At 28.2% G+C, this 21,528-nt stretch overlaps 2 protein-coding genes across 2 annotated transcripts in view; one reads left to right on the top strand and one right to left on the bottom strand.

Moving 5' to 3' along the window:
- Positions 1-2,274: 2,274 nt before the first annotated feature.
- Positions 2,275-5,402, bottom strand: LOC117167713 (protein PET117 homolog, mitochondrial). The gene is made up of 2 exons (XM_033352852.1): positions 5,204-5,402; positions 2,275-2,439 (listed from the first exon to the last, which is right to left on the bottom strand). The coding sequence occupies exons 1-2, from the start codon at positions 5,293-5,295 to the stop codon at positions 2,307-2,309; spliced, it is 225 nt and encodes a 74-aa protein (XP_033208743.1). The 5' UTR covers positions 5,296-5,402; the 3' UTR covers positions 2,275-2,306.
- Positions 5,403-5,670: 268 nt separating this feature from the next.
- The window catches only part of LOC117167306 (mitogen-activated protein kinase kinase kinase 7-like), a 39,152-nt gene continuing 23,294 nt past the window's right edge, over positions 5,671-21,528 (top strand). Inside the window, exons 1-4 of the mRNA XM_033352141.1 lie at positions 5,671-5,891; positions 8,745-8,970; positions 17,710-17,827; positions 17,920-18,249. Of these exons, the coding sequence (XP_033208032.1) occupies positions 5,814-5,891; positions 8,745-8,970; positions 17,710-17,827; positions 17,920-18,249 (752 nt within the window). The 5' untranslated portion in view covers positions 5,671-5,813. The remainder of the gene's footprint in view (positions 5,892-8,744; positions 8,971-17,709; positions 17,828-17,919; positions 18,250-21,528) is intronic.

The raw sequence follows: 21,528 nt of genomic DNA, 5'->3' as shown, positions 1-21,528 counted from the left end.
TGTTGCAGAAAACTAATTGTTTTAGTTGAAAGTTTAACTATTTCTATTAAAATTTAGTCAACTATTCATTTATATTAATATAATATTTTATAATTACAATATTAACATTAATTATATATATATATATATGTAATAGCAATAATATCCATATTATGTACACCTGGAAAACATAACCTGAAAATCGATGCATGCATGAAATTAAGAATCACGCAAAACAGGTATATCGCCAATTTCTTCAATTTCCTTCAAATGGGGAGCGACTCAGAAATTAAGCTTTTAAATTTTTCACTGATAATTCACCTTTTTTGATTGAAAATTCAACTACTTTGTTAAAAATTCACTAATTTATTGAAAACTTGTTCTTTTTCGGTTAAAATTTTTTTTCTGCTGAAAATTGAACTATTCCATTATTGGTTGAAATTTTTTTTTTCTTAATTGAAAATTTAACAATTTGGTTGAAAATGTATTTTGTTGTAAAATCGTCTTTTTGGCAGAAAATTAATCATCTTGATTGAAAATTTAACTAGTTAGTTGTACGTTGAACTACATTGTTAAAAAATTTATTTTATTAGTTGAAGTTCTACTTGTTTGGTTGATGACTCGTTTTTTTCGGTTGAAAATAAATTTTTTCAACTGAAAATTTACCCATTCAATTTCCGGTTGAAAATAAATTTTTTCAACTGAAAATTTACCCATTCAATTTTTGGTTGAAAATCGATTATTTTTGCTTTTAAATTCAATTATCTGGTTGAACATTATATTTTCTGATAATTCATATCTTTGGCTTAAAAATTCAACTTTTTTGTAGAAAATTCTTTTTTTTTCTGCAAAAAAATTCAACCATTTGGTTGACTTTTTATTCACTCTTGACAGGTAAATTTGTCCTGGTTAAAACTGTTTCTCTTTTATTGAAATTTTGATTGTTTTATTACAAATTGAACTTTTTTATTAATAATTTAACTATTTTGTTTAAAATGTAACTGTTTTACTGAACATTTGTCTTTTTGGGTGAAAAATTAAGCTGTGTAGATTGGAAATTCAACTTACTTCTAACAAATTTATCTTTTTGGCTTGAATATTCCATTTTTTTGTTCAAAATGCAACAGTTTTTGTATAAAGCTGAATCTTTTTTGTTTAAAAATTGAACGGTTTGATTCAAAATTGATATTTATCGGTTGGAAATTTAGTTAATTAATTAAAAATTCCTGCCTTTTGATTGAAAAGTAAACTATTTGGTTGTAAATGCAACTATTTGATTAGTAATATTTTTTGGAATTTTCCATTTTTTAAGTTGAAACTTTATCTTTTTAGGTCGAAGATTCAACCATTTTATTGAAAATTCGTCTTTTTTGGATTAAAAACTTACTTTTGGTTTTAGTTAAGAATTTTTTTTATTGAAAATTCGACTCTCTCCTAAAAAATTATTAGTTTTTGCTTGAAAATCTGACTTTTTGTTTGAAAATTAAACTATTTAATTCAGTTCCACCTCTTTTGATTGAAAAATAAATCATTTGTTTGTATATGCGACTGTTTCGTCTAAAATTAGTTATTTGATTTGAAACTTTAACTATTTGGTTGAAAAATAATGATTTAGGTTACAAATTTCTTTCTTTCGCTTGAAATCTCAACTATTCTATGAAACATTCAATATTTTTTTGGCGTGAAAACTCAACGTTTGCGTTGAAAATTCATTTATTTTTGTAGAAAATAAGTATTTTTTTAGTTAAAAAATAAACTATATTGTTTGAAACGACATACATTTCAACGAATTTTTCCTACTTATTCTCCTATTTTCGTGAAAATCACCCAGTTTCTCCTGGTTGGAAAACATTTTGGACTTTGAAGTCTGTAAAAATATTATTTTTGCCTGTTTTATTTCAGACGCTTATCAAATAAAATCGATAAGAAATTTGTAACATAAGATTGAAGGGGTGGGGGTGAATTTGACGTCACAAAGGTGGAAAATGCATTTAAAATGGCGTGACATAGTCTTTGAACGGTCCCAAATTTATTACTAAATTTAAAAAGTAAGTGACATATCTTGTTCTGAAAGATATCTTATTATATTTTTCATAGTTTTATAATTGAACACATTCAGAATATTACAGGTCTTTATTAATTATAAAATATTAAAAGGTACTATATTTAATTCGTGAATTGCTATGAAATTTAAGTCACACTGTAGATATTATCATTTTATTTTAAATAAAAAAAATCGCCACCTGAGTTTCATGTTTTATATTTTACAGTAAACGAAAAAATGTACACAGCTCTTAAAAAAATATTTGAAGTGGCAAAAAAAGTAGTTAACTATTTTTTAGTTGTTCTTTTCTTAATTCATCGCCAAGTGCAATTTGCTGTTGTAGCAAATAAAGATTCTCTTTCTTTCGTAGTTCCTGGCGCTCCTGATCTCGAATTACACCCAAGTGGATTTGCTCCCTATAGAATAATGATAAATTTTTTATTATTCATCGCAGATGATGTCCAAAATATATGTGGGGTTTTCATTTGGCAAAGGCCAGAAGTAAATCGAAATTACACATACCAGTTAAAAGAACTTAACCCTTAAACGGTACACTAGTGCGAATTCGCACCCTCGTTTTTAAAAAGTTGGTAGCAGTTGATCATAAGCAGCTGTACGGGATTATGTGCACCACAAAAAATGTGTTCTTACCCCAAAATAGAAGGACGAGAAAATAGAATTAGTGCGAATCAGCACCTGTGTAACTTTTCGTTTCGTAAAGTGGTGCAAGCTGGAATTTCTAAATATTATTCTCAAGTAAGGGAGTTTCGTTCGCCTGTTTAATGTAACTATATTTATGTACATTTATTTCTTATTTATGGATTTTTCATGAAAATTTTCATTCAATTTTGCAAAAATGTGACTTTTTCCATCAGATGCATGGGAATGAAATACCCAATATGTATGCAAAGGATGTGCGACGACCATCGTTTATCAATTTGCATAGAATGCCAAAAATGTCGCGAATAGTAAGCATTTCTTATTGAAAAAATTCCAGAGAAATTATAAATAAAAATATTTTCATGTGATTGTTGCATTACTTTCATTTCCCTTCCTTCATAACTGTAAATCATGCATTTAAAATACCCCAACTTTGACCTACCGGGAAAAAAACTAGATTCACATTCTCGGCAAGAAAACAAATAGTTTTTCATGATTGTGTGTTTCTTTTACTGCAAAATCTCGAAAATTTTAGTTAATTTGAATAAAATGCGAAGAAATGGCGAACATTTTCGAAAAAAGTGATTTTTCAAAAAACGCCGCTTTATTTATAACAAATTGTCATGGGGAAAATTAGTGATTATCCAAATTTCTATAAAAGTATTAGATTCAGCAGGAAATTTTACTCAAAAAACATGTGTTTAAGATTTGTATAGTCTCAATCTTCTTTTTTATATTCGAAGTTGAAAATGCAAAAGCCAGATTCGCACCAGTGTACGTTTAGTAGGGGCCAGAAAGAAGTGTACCGTTGGAGGGTTAACTTTATTTGCGATTTGACGAACATAAAAATAAAGTTTAGAATTTTATAACATCTCTTACAACCTTTTAAAAGTAAATGTTCCGACTAATTACAGTATCCGCATTTTATAGTATGAATTTACATATTTTCAAATACTTAAATCGTAACTTTGATGGTTCCGAAAATTTGAAGAATATAGGTTGGAAATAAGACTTCAAATTTTTACACTTCCAAATTCTAAAGTTTTCTTCAGATTTTTAACAGTCAACTCCAAAGGTTTCAATTTTTTAAGTCTTTTAATTTGGTAACCCAAATTGATAACTTTATTTCGAGGCCCTCAAGTAACATTTTTACCATCTCATTATAGAGTTTCATTAAATGATTCTTCAAACATTTAAAATTTGAAATTGCTTTTAAGTATCAAGACTTTCAATTGAAAATTGTTAAAGTTGGAACAAATTATGAAAACTGTAAAGAAGAGAAAGTCTGAAATATATAAATCTTAAAGTGCGATTTTGATTTTGTTTATAATTTATAATCGGTAAAGTATGCTTTCTTTTTTAAATTCTCCAATTTTTAATTATTTAGATAAAAACAAAATAATTTTGAATTTTGTTAATATGACATATTCCAATTTTACTTTCTTCTATTTCACAATTATTTAGCTATAAGGGAATACAATTTTTCATTTTACAATTGTAAACAAATTAAATTTGAATAAAAAAAGGTTGGACGTTTAAATTCTAAATCCAATTTTTTTCAATTACAGTTATTTTAAGTCAACATGCATTTAATGATGATAATTTAAATATTAATTTTATCAACTATATTTATACGATAAACGATAGCAAAATCAGTGTTTCAACATGACCGGAAAATGTTAAAACCGAAAAATGATTGTGATTTTTCTTTTAATTTTACTAAAATGCAAATTAAAAGTGTTCTGATAGGTATGTTTGTTGTTATTATTCTAATTTTTTCGATGGAAAAAGAAGACGAAGCGTTTATGCACTTCATTCAAATATTTAAAAAAAGCTTTATACAAGATTTTAATATTCATTGAACTAGTGATTGTTAACTAAATAAAACATTTTAAAACATAATGCATTACCAGTTTTTCTCTTTTAAATACGGTCAGATTAAAGTTATTTCTTTAATTTTTTAAGAAGTGATTGGAAAAAAGTGCAATTTGAAATAATTTCATAAATTTCGAAAAAAGTAGTAAAATAATACAAAATGAATGTATATTTTAAAATATTTTTTTTAGAAAATTCATGATTAGTTCTTTCATATATTTAACAAAATGTGTTTCTCAGCAGACAGCTTTTAGCATAAATTTGATTTAAAAAACTGCTATTTTGCATTTTTTGGGACATATTCCGAACACAATAGAAGGATTTTGGTGGGTTCAAAATTAATAGTTATTGTCTGGAAATTATTCCTTGTAAGTTTATTAAGAGATGATTATACTGTAATTCACAAAAAGTTCACAATAAGTACTTTTTCCGTTTTTTCAAAAACCGACCTTTTTCCGTTTAAAACCCCTTAATAATTTCGAAAGCTCAGGGACAAGGGTTAACGTTGAAAAAAATACGGATTTTCTTTTTTCGGAAAGGAAAAATCTAGGGGAACCGATCATCAAAAATCAAAAGTTGAATTTTTACTATCATATATTATTCACATAACCTCACTTATATACTTCAAAATAATGTCTTTCTTACTTGTCGAGTTGTTGTCTATAATGCACATAGAAAACAATGCTGACTGTTGAAATGCAGCTTAGTGCAAATGTTGCTTTTGATACTAACGACATTTACGTGATCTTTGTTTATAATGTGAACAAAATCAGAATAAAATCAGATAAAATGCTCAAATTCCAAACACGTAAATGCGTCTGCTAGAGCCGCTCTATCTTTGCTCTAGTAGAGCGGCTAGCGTAAATACATCGAAAACAATCGATCAAGCACTGTTACCATCGCACTTATGATTCTTATGAACTGATTTTCTGTTGGCAGCGCTTGCAGGTAACTTCGTTTGCGTGGGCAGTAAAAGTAAATTACATGTAAATGTCCGAAATTTCCCTGGAATCTGGTGAAATTTTCTAAAAATATAGGAAATAATCTGAGAATTTACTGAATTACAGGATTTACACATTGAAGAAGCTGCGCATGAACTTTTGTGAATATTTGCATGTAAAGCAAAATGGACACTATATGCCAACAGAATTGAGAAAATGGCAAGTGGCGAGATAATTTTTTGGATAATTCAAGTTCGTAGCTTAAATTAAATGCGCGCTGAAAATAATGTGACGTGGACAGTGAATTGTGTGCGATGGCGAGCAAAGAAGGAACCGATGATCAGCAACAGTTTGTTGAAGAAATTGATTATAAGGAAATCGACAGAGAAGAGGTAAATGTTTTTCTCGTTCATTAAGGGATTGTACTTTTTTCTCACCAATATGTTCCTCTTTAAACAATGCCAATTGCATTATTAAAAGCACTCCTGAGCACTCTTTTGTTTTTGGATTCGTAATTTTTGTTTAAAAATCTTGCCCAAGTGACATAACCTCTTTTTCCAAATTGGGATTAGATGGAATTGATTCATTCTTGTTATTCAATGGACATGTAGTTGTAAATTTAGAGGCACGTGTACCAATCTTAAAGGTCAGTATTTTTATTAAAATATTGTAAATTTAATTTTTCGTTTGGTCGCATGAATATTAATCTTGGAGTTTCATTGAAAAAAGCTGTCAAAACACAATTTTAAAACTTTATTATTTAGAATCGAATTAACTTGGCGTGAACTCTTTATTTCTAAAAGAAAACAGATGTTTTTTTCACGACCAGTTGATTTGAAATTTAATTTAAATAGACCTGTCAAACTTTCTCTAATTATCATTACCTTTTTTCCACTTAAATTTAAAAGTCGCCTAACACACCTAAAATCGAGGATTTCGACCCAATTTTTCCTTTTCCTTCCTTTTTTTACATGGTTTCGAAGCATTTTTTAAGAATCATAAATAAACATTCAGAACATTAGAAAACAGACACTTTGAAAGAGATTTCTTTTGCTGGTGTTAATTTCAAATGTTTCCTAAACGATATATTTGAATACAAATATTATATTTATAACAAAATAAATGCATTTTTAAATAAATATTTCAATTTTCAACCAAAAAGATCAATTTTCTATCGAAAAAGAAGAATTTTAAACCAAGGAGATGGATTTTTGATTAAAATTATAAGGCTTCAATTAAAAAAAATTAAATTTTAACACAGTACATAGTTCATCTTCCACCCAAGTATTTGTATTAAAAAAAAAGAATTATGAAAGAAAAATGTATTAGTTGTTCTTTTAACCACAAATTATTAAAATTTTTATTCCAAAATAGTTAAATTAATAAAAAAAAATTTGCAACCAAATATTTCAATCCTTAACCGAAAAATATTTTAATTTTGAATGTAAAACAGATAAATTAATCAAAAGAAGACACATTTTTAACACAATTCTTGATTTTTCTACCAAAAAAGATTTTACAGTGAAGAAAGAAAACAGTTTTTTAAACGTTAATAATTATTTTGAATTAGAGTCTTCTTTGTCTTTCCTTTGAAAAGGAGCCATTGATATTAATTGTTTAAATAATTGCAAACTGCCTTTAACAAACAATATCATTCTTAACCATTCAAATTCCTAAAAATTCCGAAAATTTCAAGTAAAAATATTGAATTTTCAACCGAATAGATTATTTTTCAACCAAAAAGTCGAACTTTGAACCAAAAACTTGAACTTTCAATTAAAATGAGGAATCTTGAACAACAAAAATCATTTTTAAAAAAGCAGTTCAACTTTCAACCACGTAGTTACGCGTTAAATCATAAAGATAAATTATCAACGAAAAGTGTAATAATTGATTTTTAACCATAAAGATTTTAATTTTCAATGAAAACCCGTTAAAGTCTTCCAAAAAAGATGAATTTCCATCGAATATTACAATCCTTAACCAAAAAAAGATTACTTGTCAATGAAATAGTTGAATTTCCAACTAAGAAAAACTTTGTCAGTCATTAAAGAAAACAAATTTCAACCCAGTAATTTAATTTTGAAGCCAAAATGACGAATTTTAGTCTTGTAATGTTTTTAACATAGTCTTTTACAAACGGGGGAAGGGGGGATTTCATATACAAATTTATTTATTTATTTTAACCAAAAAAAAACCTGACTTTTCTAACATAAAATATTAAGTATCAAACCAAAAAGAGAAATTTCTAACAAAGCAAGAGAATTTGCAATCTACAACAATGAGTTTTCAATCATATGATCAAAGTTTCAACTAAAAGCAGTTGAATTTTCAATAAAAATATAAATTCTCAACGAAAAAATATAATAGTTTATGTTTCAACAAAAAATAATGAACTTTCTAAAGAAATCATCTAAATATGTAATACAATTTTTTAATTGCTATAATTGTAGAACACAATTTTGAAACTCGAAAGTAATGCGCAAAAAGTAGCACTACAGTCTATTTTTAGCTCACATTAAAAAAAGTGTTCAACATCTGAGAGTTTGCAACTGATAAAAATACATTAGAAACAAATTTAAAAGTCTAAGAAAATGAATAGAGAAAAGTTAGGTTTCTCCAATACCCATTTTTCTGTTTTTCAAATTATTTATTTGCAGTTTACTTAGAAAAAATTCTACTCGTATAAACAACTCCTGGTACTTGCGCTGAAAATAATACTCTAGGAAATAATTGATGAGAATAATAAATAAAAATGTACGGATAAAAATACGTTTACAAAAAATTCAGACATGAACATTTTACAATTTTGTTATTTATCTATTTGTCAATCTTTCATCATCTTGAATGTTCTGTTGGTGTATTCTGTCAGTAGAAAGTGCTAAAGTCTTCAAAATATTTTTTAAAGCTAGCTATAAATAATTGTTTGAAAATTACTGGACACTTTAGCTAAAGAAAAGTAGCTACTGTTGGATGGCACTTTTCTTCAGTATGGACGAGATACCCATATGATGAGAACAGTTTTTAATTAGAAATTAAATTCCCTTTTACAGAAAAAAATCCATTTTTAACCTAAAATTTAACTACTTAACTGCTGTGATCCCTGATACTGTTTTTAAATTATATATTGAAGGCAATTTTAATTATACTTTGCCTAAAGGCGTAATCAAGACAAAATCTAGTCTAAACTCTTTTATGAACAAAGTTATAGTTTAAACTAAAAAATTTTTCATAATATATTGCAGATTGTAGGTAAAGGGTCTTTTGGAGTAGTGTGGAAAGGGAGATGGCGTGGGCAGTATGTAGCAGTGAAGCTCATCAGCTCGGAATGCGAAAAGAAAGCATTTACAGTCGAAGTTAGGCAGCTTTCAAGAGTAGCACATCCAAATATTGTTAAATTATATGGAGCTTGTACAAAAAATCCCGTTTGTTTAGTAATGGAATACGCAGAGGGTGGATCGTTATACAATGGTATGTGAGCAAAAGTAATTATTTAATTTTTTAGATTTTCATTTAGTCACTTTTAAGGAAAATGTCATTTTAGTCATCTTTCTCTATTTTATTTTAGATATGACCAAAGAGTTTAGAACGTTCATATGAACGACGAAAAAAAAAGTTCTTTTACGATATTTTTGTTGCTGAAATTATTTTTGGCAATCTAAAAACGCATTGCATGAAAAAAATTTGCCAAATTTTTCATTTGGAGGGTAAGCAACAACCCCTAAAGTGATTTCCGTAGATGCGACAGAAAAGTCGACTACAAAGTGGATAAAGTTTATATATATTTAAGATAGTAATAAGCCTAACCGTCCAGAATCAACACCAGACGAAATTTTTTGGTGTTGAAAAACCTCGCTTCAACCCCTAAGACCCACCCCTATGATAAACGATATTTGAAAATTCGAAACATCGACAAAAATAGGTAGAAGGTAATACAAACTTGCGTGTATAACGACCTGAAAAATTCCCCCTTTTGTTCCCCCGACTAAAAGAAATCTCGTTCGCAAACCGAAAAGCCATCCCTAATTAATACGTTCCAAACATTCTGGAAAATGTAAAATTCGGTTCGGAGGTAAAACATATACGATTATTTAATAGCCTAGAAAACGAATAAAAAGCATCCCCCTAATTATGGGAGTGGCAGAACATCTCGGTCGGATACCAAAAAACCACTCGTAATGAAATTCGATTTTTGAAAATTCGGAAAATCGACAAAAACAGCCAGAGGGTAATAAAAAGTTGGGTGTTTAACGCCCTGAAAAATTCCCTCTTTTATTCCCCCGAATAATGCTGGTGGCAAGGAATTTCGCTCGGAAACCGAAAACCCACCCCTAATTAATAACTTCCCAAAATTCTAGGAAATTTCCAATTCAGTTCGAAGCTAATAATTTTATGGCCCCAAAAAAAATCAAAAGCAACCCCCTAATTATGCTAGTGGCAGAACATCTTAGTCGGATATCTAAAACTCACCCCTAATGGAATCCGATTTTTGAAAATTAGGAAAATCGAAAAAACAGCCAGAGGGTAATGAAAAGTTGAGTGTTTAACGTCCTGAAAAATTCCCCCGACTGATGCTGGTGGCAAGAATTCTCGCTCGGAAACTAAAAACCCACCCCTTATTAATGAGTTCCCAAAATTCAAGGAAATATCCAATTCAGTTCGAAGTTAATCATTTAATAGCCTACAAAAATATAAAAAGCATCCACCTAATTATGGTAGTTTGCAGAGCATCGCGGTCGGATATCTAAAAACCACCCCTAATAAAATCCGATTATTGAAAATTCAGAAAATCGACAAAAACTGCCAAAGGGTAATAAAAAGTAGAGTGTTTAACGTCCCTCTGGCTGTTTTTGTCGATTTTCCGAATTTTCAAAAATTGGATATCATTAGGGTTGGTTTTTTGCTATCTGAACGAGATATTCTGCCACTACCTTAATTAGGGGGATGCTTTTTATTAATTTTCTAGGCTATTAAATGATCGTATATGTATTAACTTCGAACTGAATTGGACATTTTCTAGAATTCTTGGAACTTATTAATTAGGGGTGGGTTTTCTGTTTCCGAGCAAGGTTTCTTGCCAGAAGATTAGTCGGGGGAATTTTTCAGGACGTTAAAAACCCCACTTTTTATATTACTTTCTGCCTGTTTTTGTCGATTTTCCGAATTTTCAAAAAGTGGATTTCATTAGGGGTGTTTTTTTGGTATCCGACAGAGACGTTCTGTGACTACCATGATTAGGGGGTTGCTTTCGATTTTTTTTGAGGCTATTAAATTATTAGCTTCGAATTGAATTGGACATTTCCTAGAATTTTGGGAAGTTATTAATTAGGGGACGGTTCTCGGCCTCCGAACGAGGTTCCTTGCCACCAGCATTATTCGGGAGAATAAAAGGGAGAATTTCTCAGGACGGTAAGCATCCAACTTTTTATTACCCTCTGGCTGTTTTTGTCGATTTTCCGAATTTTCAAAAATCGGATTTCATTAGGGGTGGTTTTTTGGTATCTGACCGAAATGTTCTGCCACTACCATTATCAGGGGGATGCTTTTTATTAATTTTCCAGGCTATAAAATGATCGTATAATTATTAATTTCGAACTGAATTGTACATTTCCTTGAATTTTGGGAACTTAATAATTAGGGGTGGGTTTTCGGTTTCCGAACGAAGTTACTTGCCACCAGAATTAGTCGGGGGAACAAAAGGGGGAATTTTTAAGTTCGTTATACACGCAAGTTTGTATTACCTTCTACCTGTTTTTGTCGATTTTTTGAATTTTCAAATATCATTTATCATAGGGGTGGTTCTCAGGGATTGAAGCGAGGTTTCTCAACACATTATTACATCTTTACACATTATTACGCATTATTACTATCTTAAATATATATAAACTTTAACCACTTTGTAGTCGACTTTTCTGTCGCATCTACGGATATCATTTTAGGAGTTGTTAATCACGCCCCCCCCCCCCCCCCCCCCCCCCCCCAATAAAAAATTTGGCAATATTTTTGTATGGAGTGCGCTTTTAGATTGCCAAAAACAATTTCAGAAAAAAAAATAAAAAAAAAATTTTTTTCGGCGTTCATATGAACGTTCTAATCTTTGTGATCATTATTGTTTCAAAATAAAGTTTGAGTAACTTATCTATGGAATTTATATTACAGTAATTCACACTATAAAAGTGCTATTCAATATTAAAATGCAAATTATTTAATCTGAAGGTATGATCTGCAAAAAAATTATTCAAGAATGCAACAGTCTTTTATTTCTTTATACTGATATATATTTTCGTATCAATTTAATACTGGTGCAAGCAAAAACGATACCTTAAGATTTAGTATTGTTAAGGCCTAATTAATAAAATTTTGATACTCAACTACACTACTTACATTAATTATGTTATGTAATTATGTAATTAATTATGTATTAATTACTTATAGAATAGAGACAACCCTAAATTTCACTATGTAAAATTGAATTGATTCAAATCAGACGTATACATCGATATTTACACTTTTATTTAATATGTCCAAAAGTAATTTTATTGTTAAATGTTCAAAGAAAGTAGTGCTTTAACAACAACTAAAACTCTGTTTAGTTTTCCAAATTAAAAATTACTTCGTCAAGTTCATTTTTGGTCACACTTTTTATATTTTTAGCCCGTTTTACAGTTTTTGATGCTGAAATATGCACTTTTTTGTTCCGAAATTCGATACTGTAGAGATTTTTTGAACTTTTCACAATCTTCATTTTATCCCGTGGAAAAATGTCCGTTAGTCCCAAGCATTTTCTAACAAAATATCAATCTTAAAATAGCCCAAAATATTGTTATTTGGAGGTTTGGTTAAGCGGTTAAGGGCATGTGACACAGCTAAATACCTATATTACCGATCTTACTTTTTCTGTTCACTGAATGTCTTTTTGAACCTAAGAACTTTTTTTTAAAATAAAATATCGAGATGAAACGTTGGAAAATGTATTAGAGTACAATAAAGTACGTTTAGGTACTGCATTTTGGTAGGAACTTCACTGAAAATTATTTCATCTTTTTTCTGAACCTCGACATTTTTTGAACGTTCGAACTTTTTTTATACATAAAATATCGGTCTCAAACTTTGAAAAATGCAAGAGCTGAAAGAAAACTACGTTTAAGTACAAAGCTTATTAATAAAAGATGTAAAACAAAATTTCAACTATCAATTCCATCGGCATCAGCCGGTAACGTTGTACACGAAAATACGAACCCTCTAGAGCCTCGTCTAGTGTCCGCCAGGGTTCGTATTTTCATGTACAACGTTACCGGCTGATGCCGATGAAATTGATAGTTGAAATATATTTTTTTTACTTCTGTTATTATTGAGATTTGTACTTAAACGTAGTTTTCTTTCGGCTCTTGCATTTCTCAAAGTTTGAGACTGATATTTTATGTATTTTCAGTGAAGTTCCTACCAAAATGCAGTACCTAGACGTACTTTATTGTACTCTAATACATTTTTCAAAGTTTCAGCTCGATATTTTATTTACAAAAAAAGTTCTTAGGTTCAAAAAAACATTCAGTGAACTAAAAATGTGAGGTTGGTAATATAGGTATTTAGCTGTGTCACGTGCCCTTAAACAAGGTAATGATTATGTGGATGCTCGCTAAATATTAAAAAATTTAATTTTTATGAGGATTTCATGAGGATTACATAAGATTTACATATACTGTAAATCCTGAATCTGTTCATTTTTCTTCCCCCGAGTATTTTATCCACGAAAGTCCAAAAAAAATTTTAAGCTGAAAATGTTAAAAAATCGAATATACTTTGTGGTAAAAAGATTTTTTCAGTACAATAATTTAAAGAAAAATGGTTTGATATAATAATTTCAAAAAAAATTAATTACGATTTTAGTTACAATCTAGTTACAATTTTAACGTAGTAATAATTTTTTAAAACTTTTTAGCATTGATATTTCTTGAAATTTTTATCATTTGATAAACAAAATTTTTTCTTATTTTCTTTCGGATTTTTAGCAAAAAAATGCCGCTCATACTTTGAGATCACGACTTTTAATACTGATTTTCTTAAAATATAACTATTTTTTTGGGTAAAACATTTTTTATTCTCAGTCAGGATCTCCATGCTTTGGGAGTAAGTTTTTTTTGGTTGCTAAAAATTGAAAATTCTTTTTTGATCGCTATCTAAAGCCGATTTTGAAAACCCATGAAATTTGAATCTCAAAAATCTCTGTCTATTTTCTCGGTATAGTCTAACTTCTTAAAATTAAACTTAGTTTACCCATATTTAAAAACCTAATATCTCAGAAGCATGGTTTTATTTCATTTGTAAATTTAAAATTAAATTTTGCATTGCAATCTGAAACCAAGTCCGCTTCAGTTTTTGGTTGGTATAACTTTGAGATTGTCAACTTCCACGTCAATTTCCTCAAACCTGGAAAACTTTATTTGATCAAAACCTTTTTGACTTCATTTCAGCAACACTTCGGCTCAGAAATGGACTTTTGTTTCATCTTTAAATATAATTTTAATTTTAGAGAAGGGTTTTTCACTCTTTTGAAAATTTTTCTTTTTGTTGGTTATCTAGTTCTGTACTGCAAACCTGCAACTAAATACGACATTTTCAATAAGGTTATCAAATATCTGAAAATGTTTAAAGATTTTAGTTGTTGTTAAAACACAATTCTTGTTCATTTTTCCCCAATGATGTTATTTTTTATGTTAAGACTGTTGAATAGGTCTGATTTGATTCAATTCAATTCTATATTGCAGAATTTGAGTTGCTATCTATATTTGTGATAAATAAGTTAAAAACTCAAATCAGTTAAAACTGAATGATCCTTATTTATCTTGTAATAAAATTAATTATACAATTTGTCTAAACATTAATTGCAGAATTTATTAAATTAAATGTGTTCTTGAATCGAAATTGTTTGGTAGATAAATGTTTCTATTCACATCACAGGCCTCTTTTTGTTTGAGGATTAGTCACTTTTAGTAACTTTTCAGCTTGCATTGATCACTTTTTCAAGTACATTATTTTTGATAGCCTTTATTGGGGATGGTGGTCTACCATTTCGCCACATGGTACCGAAAAATTAAACTAGAAAGAGTAGGTATGATTTTAAACATGTATTTTAATTTTTGCATAAAAGTGTTTTCACGATTTGTTTTTGAGTATAAAACAATGATTGGATACTAAAAACAAATATTCATCAAAAACAAATTATTTTTGGATAGAATTTCCATCTTATACAGTGAAAAAAGCAATTTTTGTGAAATAGGTTTTTAAAAAAATACAATTTCATTATTTCATGTGAGTTTCAATGTATTTTAAACTTAAATAAACCTAATGTTAATGCATGTAGCAACAAATTTTATGCATATTATGCCAAGAATACGAATAATAGACGACTGGAATTCAAATGCGAATTTTAACCTAACTTTTAGATCAGATTTTTAAATAGTAAATATTTTATGTATAAATTCAGAAAAATTTACTTTCAGTTCCTTTTTGCTTCAAAATAAGTCAATTTAAGTTTATAATCTTTTGAAAATCACAATAAACCCTTCTAGAAATAATAAATTGAGATCGATAAGAAACAATATAACTAATATCTCAATCGTTCCGAATCGTGTTTTTTAATTGTGCCAAAATGATTGGCAACGATTGAGTATTTTGCATTTCCAATTGTTTCCAATCGGGTACTTGGAATTGGCCACGTGTTGGTAGCACTTTTGTCTGGCGGGAATTATTTAAAGACAGTTATTTACTTTTTCGGAATAATGTAACATTGAAACAGTATATATTATGAAACAAAGTAAATAAACATTTTGTGAATAATTCTTACCAGATGATAATAGTGCTACGAAAAAGATGTGATAATAGTATTTTATGTTAAAAATATAAAATCAGATACAGGATAAAAATAAAAAAGTTGATTTTGTAATATTGAAGCAAAATTGTTATTATTTATTATGCGCTCTTGGATTGTTTATTTTAGTGAAATATAAATGGTTATAAGTTTTAAAATCGGTTAAGATTTTTAAAAAAAGTAAGCGAATAATTTAGAAACATGAAACTTCAGATTTATTATTTAAAAATGTCAAACTGTTATTAATTGAATAAAATTAAACAATTAAAAATTAATATTAGAGATAAAATGTTTTTTTGACAGAATTGTGAATTTACATAAATGTCGCTGATATTTTATTCGGTAATTCTTAGATTATAATTTCCCTTTTACCACTAATGATTGACGTAAAACCAACTGTTTCTATTATTCGCAAGGTAGCCACTAAAATCGAAAAAAAATCTGGAATAATTTCCTGGTTAAAAAAATTTTACACCAGTCAATAAAATGCATAGTTTAAGTTTTTGAAGCTGAAAATGTTGTTATTTAAAGTATTTAAGACTAAATTGCAAATTAAACCAACCGAAGTAAAAGTTTTCTGATCACTGAGCGTTCTAAATATTTAATTAAAACATTTCAAACATCGATTTCGAGTTCAAACGTTCATTAATATATGTAAAAATGACAAGCCTTCTAGAAACTTTTTTATGAATAAAACATTTGAAATTGTACAACATGGATTCAGGAGCCTTTAACTTTGTTTAATTCAAAACTATGCAATGTGAAATTTAAGTATGAAAAATATACATTTTTAATCTTGTTTCGATTTGATTTGAATCAGTAAAAATGCAGACTTCAAAAATAGCATTTTAAAATTTAGGTTTCTAAACTGCTTGCATTTAAACTTAATAATTTCTTTATTTTAGCATTTCAAACTCAAAGTTTAAAACAATTAGTAAATTTAAAATTAAACTCTTATTCTTTGATATTCTAAATGTCAAAAAGCGCCCATACGGTTACATAAGATTTGATGAAATTATGAGAATGACAACTGGATATCAAGACCAAAAATAAACTTTTTTCAGACAATGAAATAACAAATTTGACCCAAATTACAGAAATTTGTGGCCATTAATCACAATGTTTCAGAAAGGAGAGAATATACGAAATTTCTGTGCTCTTGAAAGGAAAATCAGTTGTGATGAATTCCGCACGTATTCAATTTAATTTTGAACCTAATAAAACTTAAATGAATCTAATACTGTACAATTAATAATTTCAAACCTTTAGAATAAAAATATTTGCAAACCAAATTATTTGAAATATTCAAAATGTAATATTTTAAATATTTAAAACTATAACTTTCAAGAATTTTAAATCAAAATTATTTATAAATTCATAATTGTTATATTGTAAGAAACTTCAAAGGTTTGGATAAGTTTTTCTATTAAAAATGCAATGAGTTACCTATGATTTATTTAGTCTGAGTTTCAAAATATTGGCCTACCTTCTATCATGTTGTCAATCGTTTTCAATTGGGTATCCATTATTCTGAGTTACGGGTTAAGTGTTCACTACACTATTTTGATTTTGCCTTAATTATTCACAAGCGGTTCTTTATTCTGTCAAACAAAAAAATTTCAAGAATATGAATTCAAAAAGAAGTAAATAAACGTTTTACAAAAATATACCGGCTAAATCAAACTGCTTACTTGATAATCATACTACATCACTGTCACATCGTTAAACGGTATGATTTTTACATGTTGTTAATCAATATAGTTTTAGCTTTTCATTCGGTATACCGCCTAAACATTATATTTTTTTGTACTTAAAACTTTTGTTAAATTACTAAGAATTTAAAATCTAACCAATAAACACGTGCGCATCATGTGTGTTACAAACGATAACTGTAGAGGGCGTATTGCAGACACGTGCTTTTACTCAATTCAATTTCGACTGAGAACAACTAACACAATTAGAAAAAAATTAAACCGATTCAACTTTTGATTACTCTTAATCGTTATTAATCGTGTCCAATCGATGATTTCTATAAGTGACGAGAACAAAAATGGTTTCTTTTTTATAAAAATATTTCTGTCAAAAAGTGTGGGTTTTTACTGTATAATATGTTAGCTCAATGTAAAACACTTTGTTTCCGATAAAGACTTATTTTTATTATCCAATAAATACTTTAAACTTCAGAAAAAATGGTTAAAATACTTTTATGCACAAATTAAAATCCATTTTAAAAATCGTGTCTATTTTTTCTAGTTCGAATTTTTGTCAAAAGGTGGCGCATCGCAGTTTAATCATTCCCAATCATCTAGTTTATTTTTACCCTCTAATTTAATATATTGCAGTTCTTCATTGCAATCCTCAACCTCATTATACTGTCGGTCATGCCATGAGTTGGGCCCTTCAATGTGCTCGTGGTGTTGCCTACCTCCACAACATGAAACCCAAACCACTGATTCACAGGTCAGTAAAGAATGAGTAAAAAAAATTGAAATCTCTCATAATATTAAGATTTAGTTAACAATTTACCAACTAATATAAAAACTTCATTCCAGGGATCTGAAACCTCCAAATCTCCTTTTAGTCATGGGAGGTCAGGCACTGAAGATCTGTGATTTTGGAACTGCCTGCGATCTAAAATCATACATGACCAATAACAAAGGCTCGGCCGCATGGATGGCACCGGAAGTCTTCGAGGGTTCTCGCTATACCGAGAAGTGCGATGTTTTCAGTTGGGGAATCATCCTCTGGGAAGTTTTATCCAGACAAAAACCTTTTGACGATGTTGGAGGTTCTGCTTACAGAATAATGTGGGCTGTTCATATTGGACTAAGACCTGCGTTGCTAGAAACGTGTCCAAAACCAATAGAACAACTAATGACTAGGTAAGTTTTTGGTTCCAGGCCTCGGACTCACGACACTATTAACCATTTTTTTACCTTTTCTTTAACGATGCCTCTATTGTACTACTATTTTTTATCAGTATTTTATTTAATGGAAGAGCATATTTTGAGGCCTTTCCGCTGATTGGTGTTATCTCAAAAAATCGAAATTTTAACACATTTCAAGGGAATTTAAAGTTTTTAAAACAATTTTAAGAAATATTATAATTTTTAAGGTGTATAATTCACGGGATTTCAAAATATTTTTAAGCAATTTGTTAAACTTCGAAGGATTTGAAGGATTTTAGGATATTTTACAAGATTCCAAGAGATTTAAAGAATTGGAAGATTTCAAAAGATTCGAAAGGGTTTCAAAGATGTCAAAGAATCTCAAAGATTTCAAGGGATTTTAGTGAATTTAAAAGAATGTCTAGCGAACATCAGGAAGTAGATGAAATTTAATGAAATTTTAAGGGACTTATCAAGATGTACAGAATTTGAAAAGATCTAAGGGAATGTTTAAATTTCAAGGAATTTTAAAGAATTTTGGGATTGGTTAAACTTGGCATAAAAGTGTTTTAACGATTTTTGTTGTGGAGTCTAAAGTATTTATTGGATACTAAAAATAAGTCTCATTTTTTTACAGAAATATCTGTCCAACTGTGATTTCCATCCTGTTTTAAAATACATTTTCAGTTGATCAACTGTGAAAGAAATGTAAACGTCCGATTGAAATTTTATAAACTATTTTCAATTCAGAAATAACTTCTAAATACTGTGTTCATGCACAAAGGATTTTATTAAGTTTCAAATATTATTTCAGTATAAAATATTCCATTTCTAAACCATTCAATTAAAAAATTTTAATTAAGAAAAATAAGATTTACTTAATATTTAGAAATATCTGACTGTTTATTTTAAATCTGTAATTATAGTTAAATATTACCAAATAAATTTTGAACGTTACATTTTAATTGTTCAGTTGAAAACAAATTTAATTTGTAAGTAAAATTGTTGAACTTCGTTGATTAATGATTTGAAATAATTTAAACAGAATGTGTACGTGTACCTCCAAAATATAGATTTGGGCAGATTTTGAACAAAAAATTAAAAAGATTTTTAAGAATTTGGAATAGCTTTAGAAGATTAAGAAACATTTCATATGGAAATTAATAATGATTTTTATTTTGAAAAGATAATTTTGAGTGATTCAAAAAGATTTAGAAAGATTTACAAAATTATAAAAAATGAATGTGGAAGATTTTCAGGAAATTTGTTTAATTTGGCAGAATTCAAAAAGAACTTTCGAAAAAATTGGATTTATTTTAAAGGATGTTTAGAAGTTCTGAAATAATTCCAAAAATAATAAAAAAATGTAAGCAACATGCAGATGTTTCAAGATTTTCAAATAAAATTTGGAAGCGTTTTAAGGATTTTTTAACCATTTAAAATATAAATAATTTAACTTTTAATTTAAGAAGTGTTCAGTTTATAAAAAAATGTAATCTTTCAATTTTTAATGTTTCTGGTTTAAAATTGTTTTAAATTATATAATTTTGAATTTTTTCAAATTCATTGATTGATTCTTCAATTTAGACTTTAGAGATATGAAAATGATAACGTGAAGTTATATATTTAGAACTGAATCTGAATCTTAGAAGTCCACAATTTATAAAAGTTAAAAAATTTATTTTGCAGCTTAACTGCGTTTTATTAAAAATTTTACAGTTTAAAAGTGTTAGTAGCTTCCATTTCATATGTGTAAATTATTTTAAAACTTCGAAATTAAAGAGTTCCACTTTTAGTGCTTTCATTTGCAGCTCAGTTTTTATTAATTCAAATTGAAAAAATGTTAACTTGAGATTTTGATTTTTTAAATTTCATTGACTGTGAAAAATGTTTGCGAACCGGAAAATGACCTGGCGATCCTAAATCGTCTATTATTTGTATTCTTCGCATAATCTGGACAAAATTTGTCGCTACACACATTAATTCAAGTTTATTTAAACTTAAATTCATTGAAACTTACAGGAAAAAGTGAAATAATTATTTTTCTTTAAAGTTATTTAACAAAAATGTGTTTTTTCACTTTATAATACGGAATTTTTATCTAAAACTATATATATTTTTTTGAAGACTTTTTATTAGTATTCAATCATTGTTTTATACCTCACAAAACTATCGTAAAAACAATTTTATGCAAAAATTAATGTACAACTTTAAAATTGTGCCTACTCTTTCTAGTTCCAGTTTTGGGCACCAGGTGGCCAAATGGTAGACCACTATTCCCAATAGTGTATTTAGAAATATTCCGAGAGTTTCCATGGGATTAAAAAGAATTTCTTAGGATTATAAACAATTTAAAAAGATGAACAAATTAAGAAATTTCAAATGATTTAATAAGGTGTCAGAAGGTTTCGAAAATTTCAAGGGATTTCAAAGTTTCCAGGGTATTTTAAAACATTTTCAAGTGATATTAAAGTTTTTACAGATTTGCGTAGCATCAGTGGGTTTACAGCAGCTAAGGAATTTTATAAACTACAAGGGTTTTTAATACATTTGAAAGATTTGAGTGTATTCTTTCAGAATCGTTCCAAACTCCTTAAAAATGATCAAATCTTCAAAATTCTCTGAAATGCCACAAAATAAGATAAAGCTCTTTAAAATCCCATACAATTTTTTATGCATCATTGATATACTGAATAGATTTTTAAATTCAAAGGATTTTAAAAAGGTATCCAGAATATCAAAGATAATTAAAACATTTCAAAGGATTTTGAAGTGCTTTATCTAATTTTATGGGACTTAAAAGAATTTTAGAGATTTTATAATTTTTTAAAGAAATTTGAAAGACATTAGCGATTCCAATATGTTGTGCGGGATTTTCTAGGTTTTTTTTTTCGATTATAAGGGATTTCATAAGATGTAGAAGACTTGATAAGTTTGAAGGGATGTCAATGAAGTTTAAAGATTTTAGGGTATTTTAGCAAATGCCAAAGATTTAAAAAGGCAACCAGAATATCAATGATAGTTAATAGATTAAAAAGGATTTTAAAGGGCTTCGTCTGATTTTGTGGGATTTTACGGGATTTGTGACGATTTGAAAGATTTTATATTTTTTAATGAGTTTAAAAAGAAATTAGCTTTTTAAGGTCTTTTATGAGATTTTATAAATTTTTGTGGATTACTCGAGATTTTACTAGATATTTAAGGGATTTTATAATTTCTTTAATAACTTTCGAGGGTATTATTATTTATAATAATAATATTATTATATATTAA

Source organism: Belonocnema kinseyi, chromosome 2, assembly GCF_010883055.1.
Source record: "Belonocnema kinseyi isolate 2016_QV_RU_SX_M_011 chromosome 2, B_treatae_v1, whole genome shotgun sequence".
NCBI lineage: Eukaryota > Metazoa > Arthropoda > Insecta > Hymenoptera > Cynipidae > Belonocnema > Belonocnema kinseyi.
Note: the sequence above shows the minus strand (reverse complement) of the source record. Positions and strands in the feature narration are given on the sequence as shown.

Coding starts and splice junctions, on each gene's coding strand:
- LOC117167713 (XM_033352852.1), bottom strand. CDS start 5,295: ATGTCGTTAGTATCAAAAGCAACATTTGCACTAAGCTGCATTTCAACA. Junction 2,440..5,203: donor TATAGACAACAACTCGACAA/GTAAGAAAGACA, acceptor ATTATTCTATAG/GGAGCAAATCCACTTGGGTG.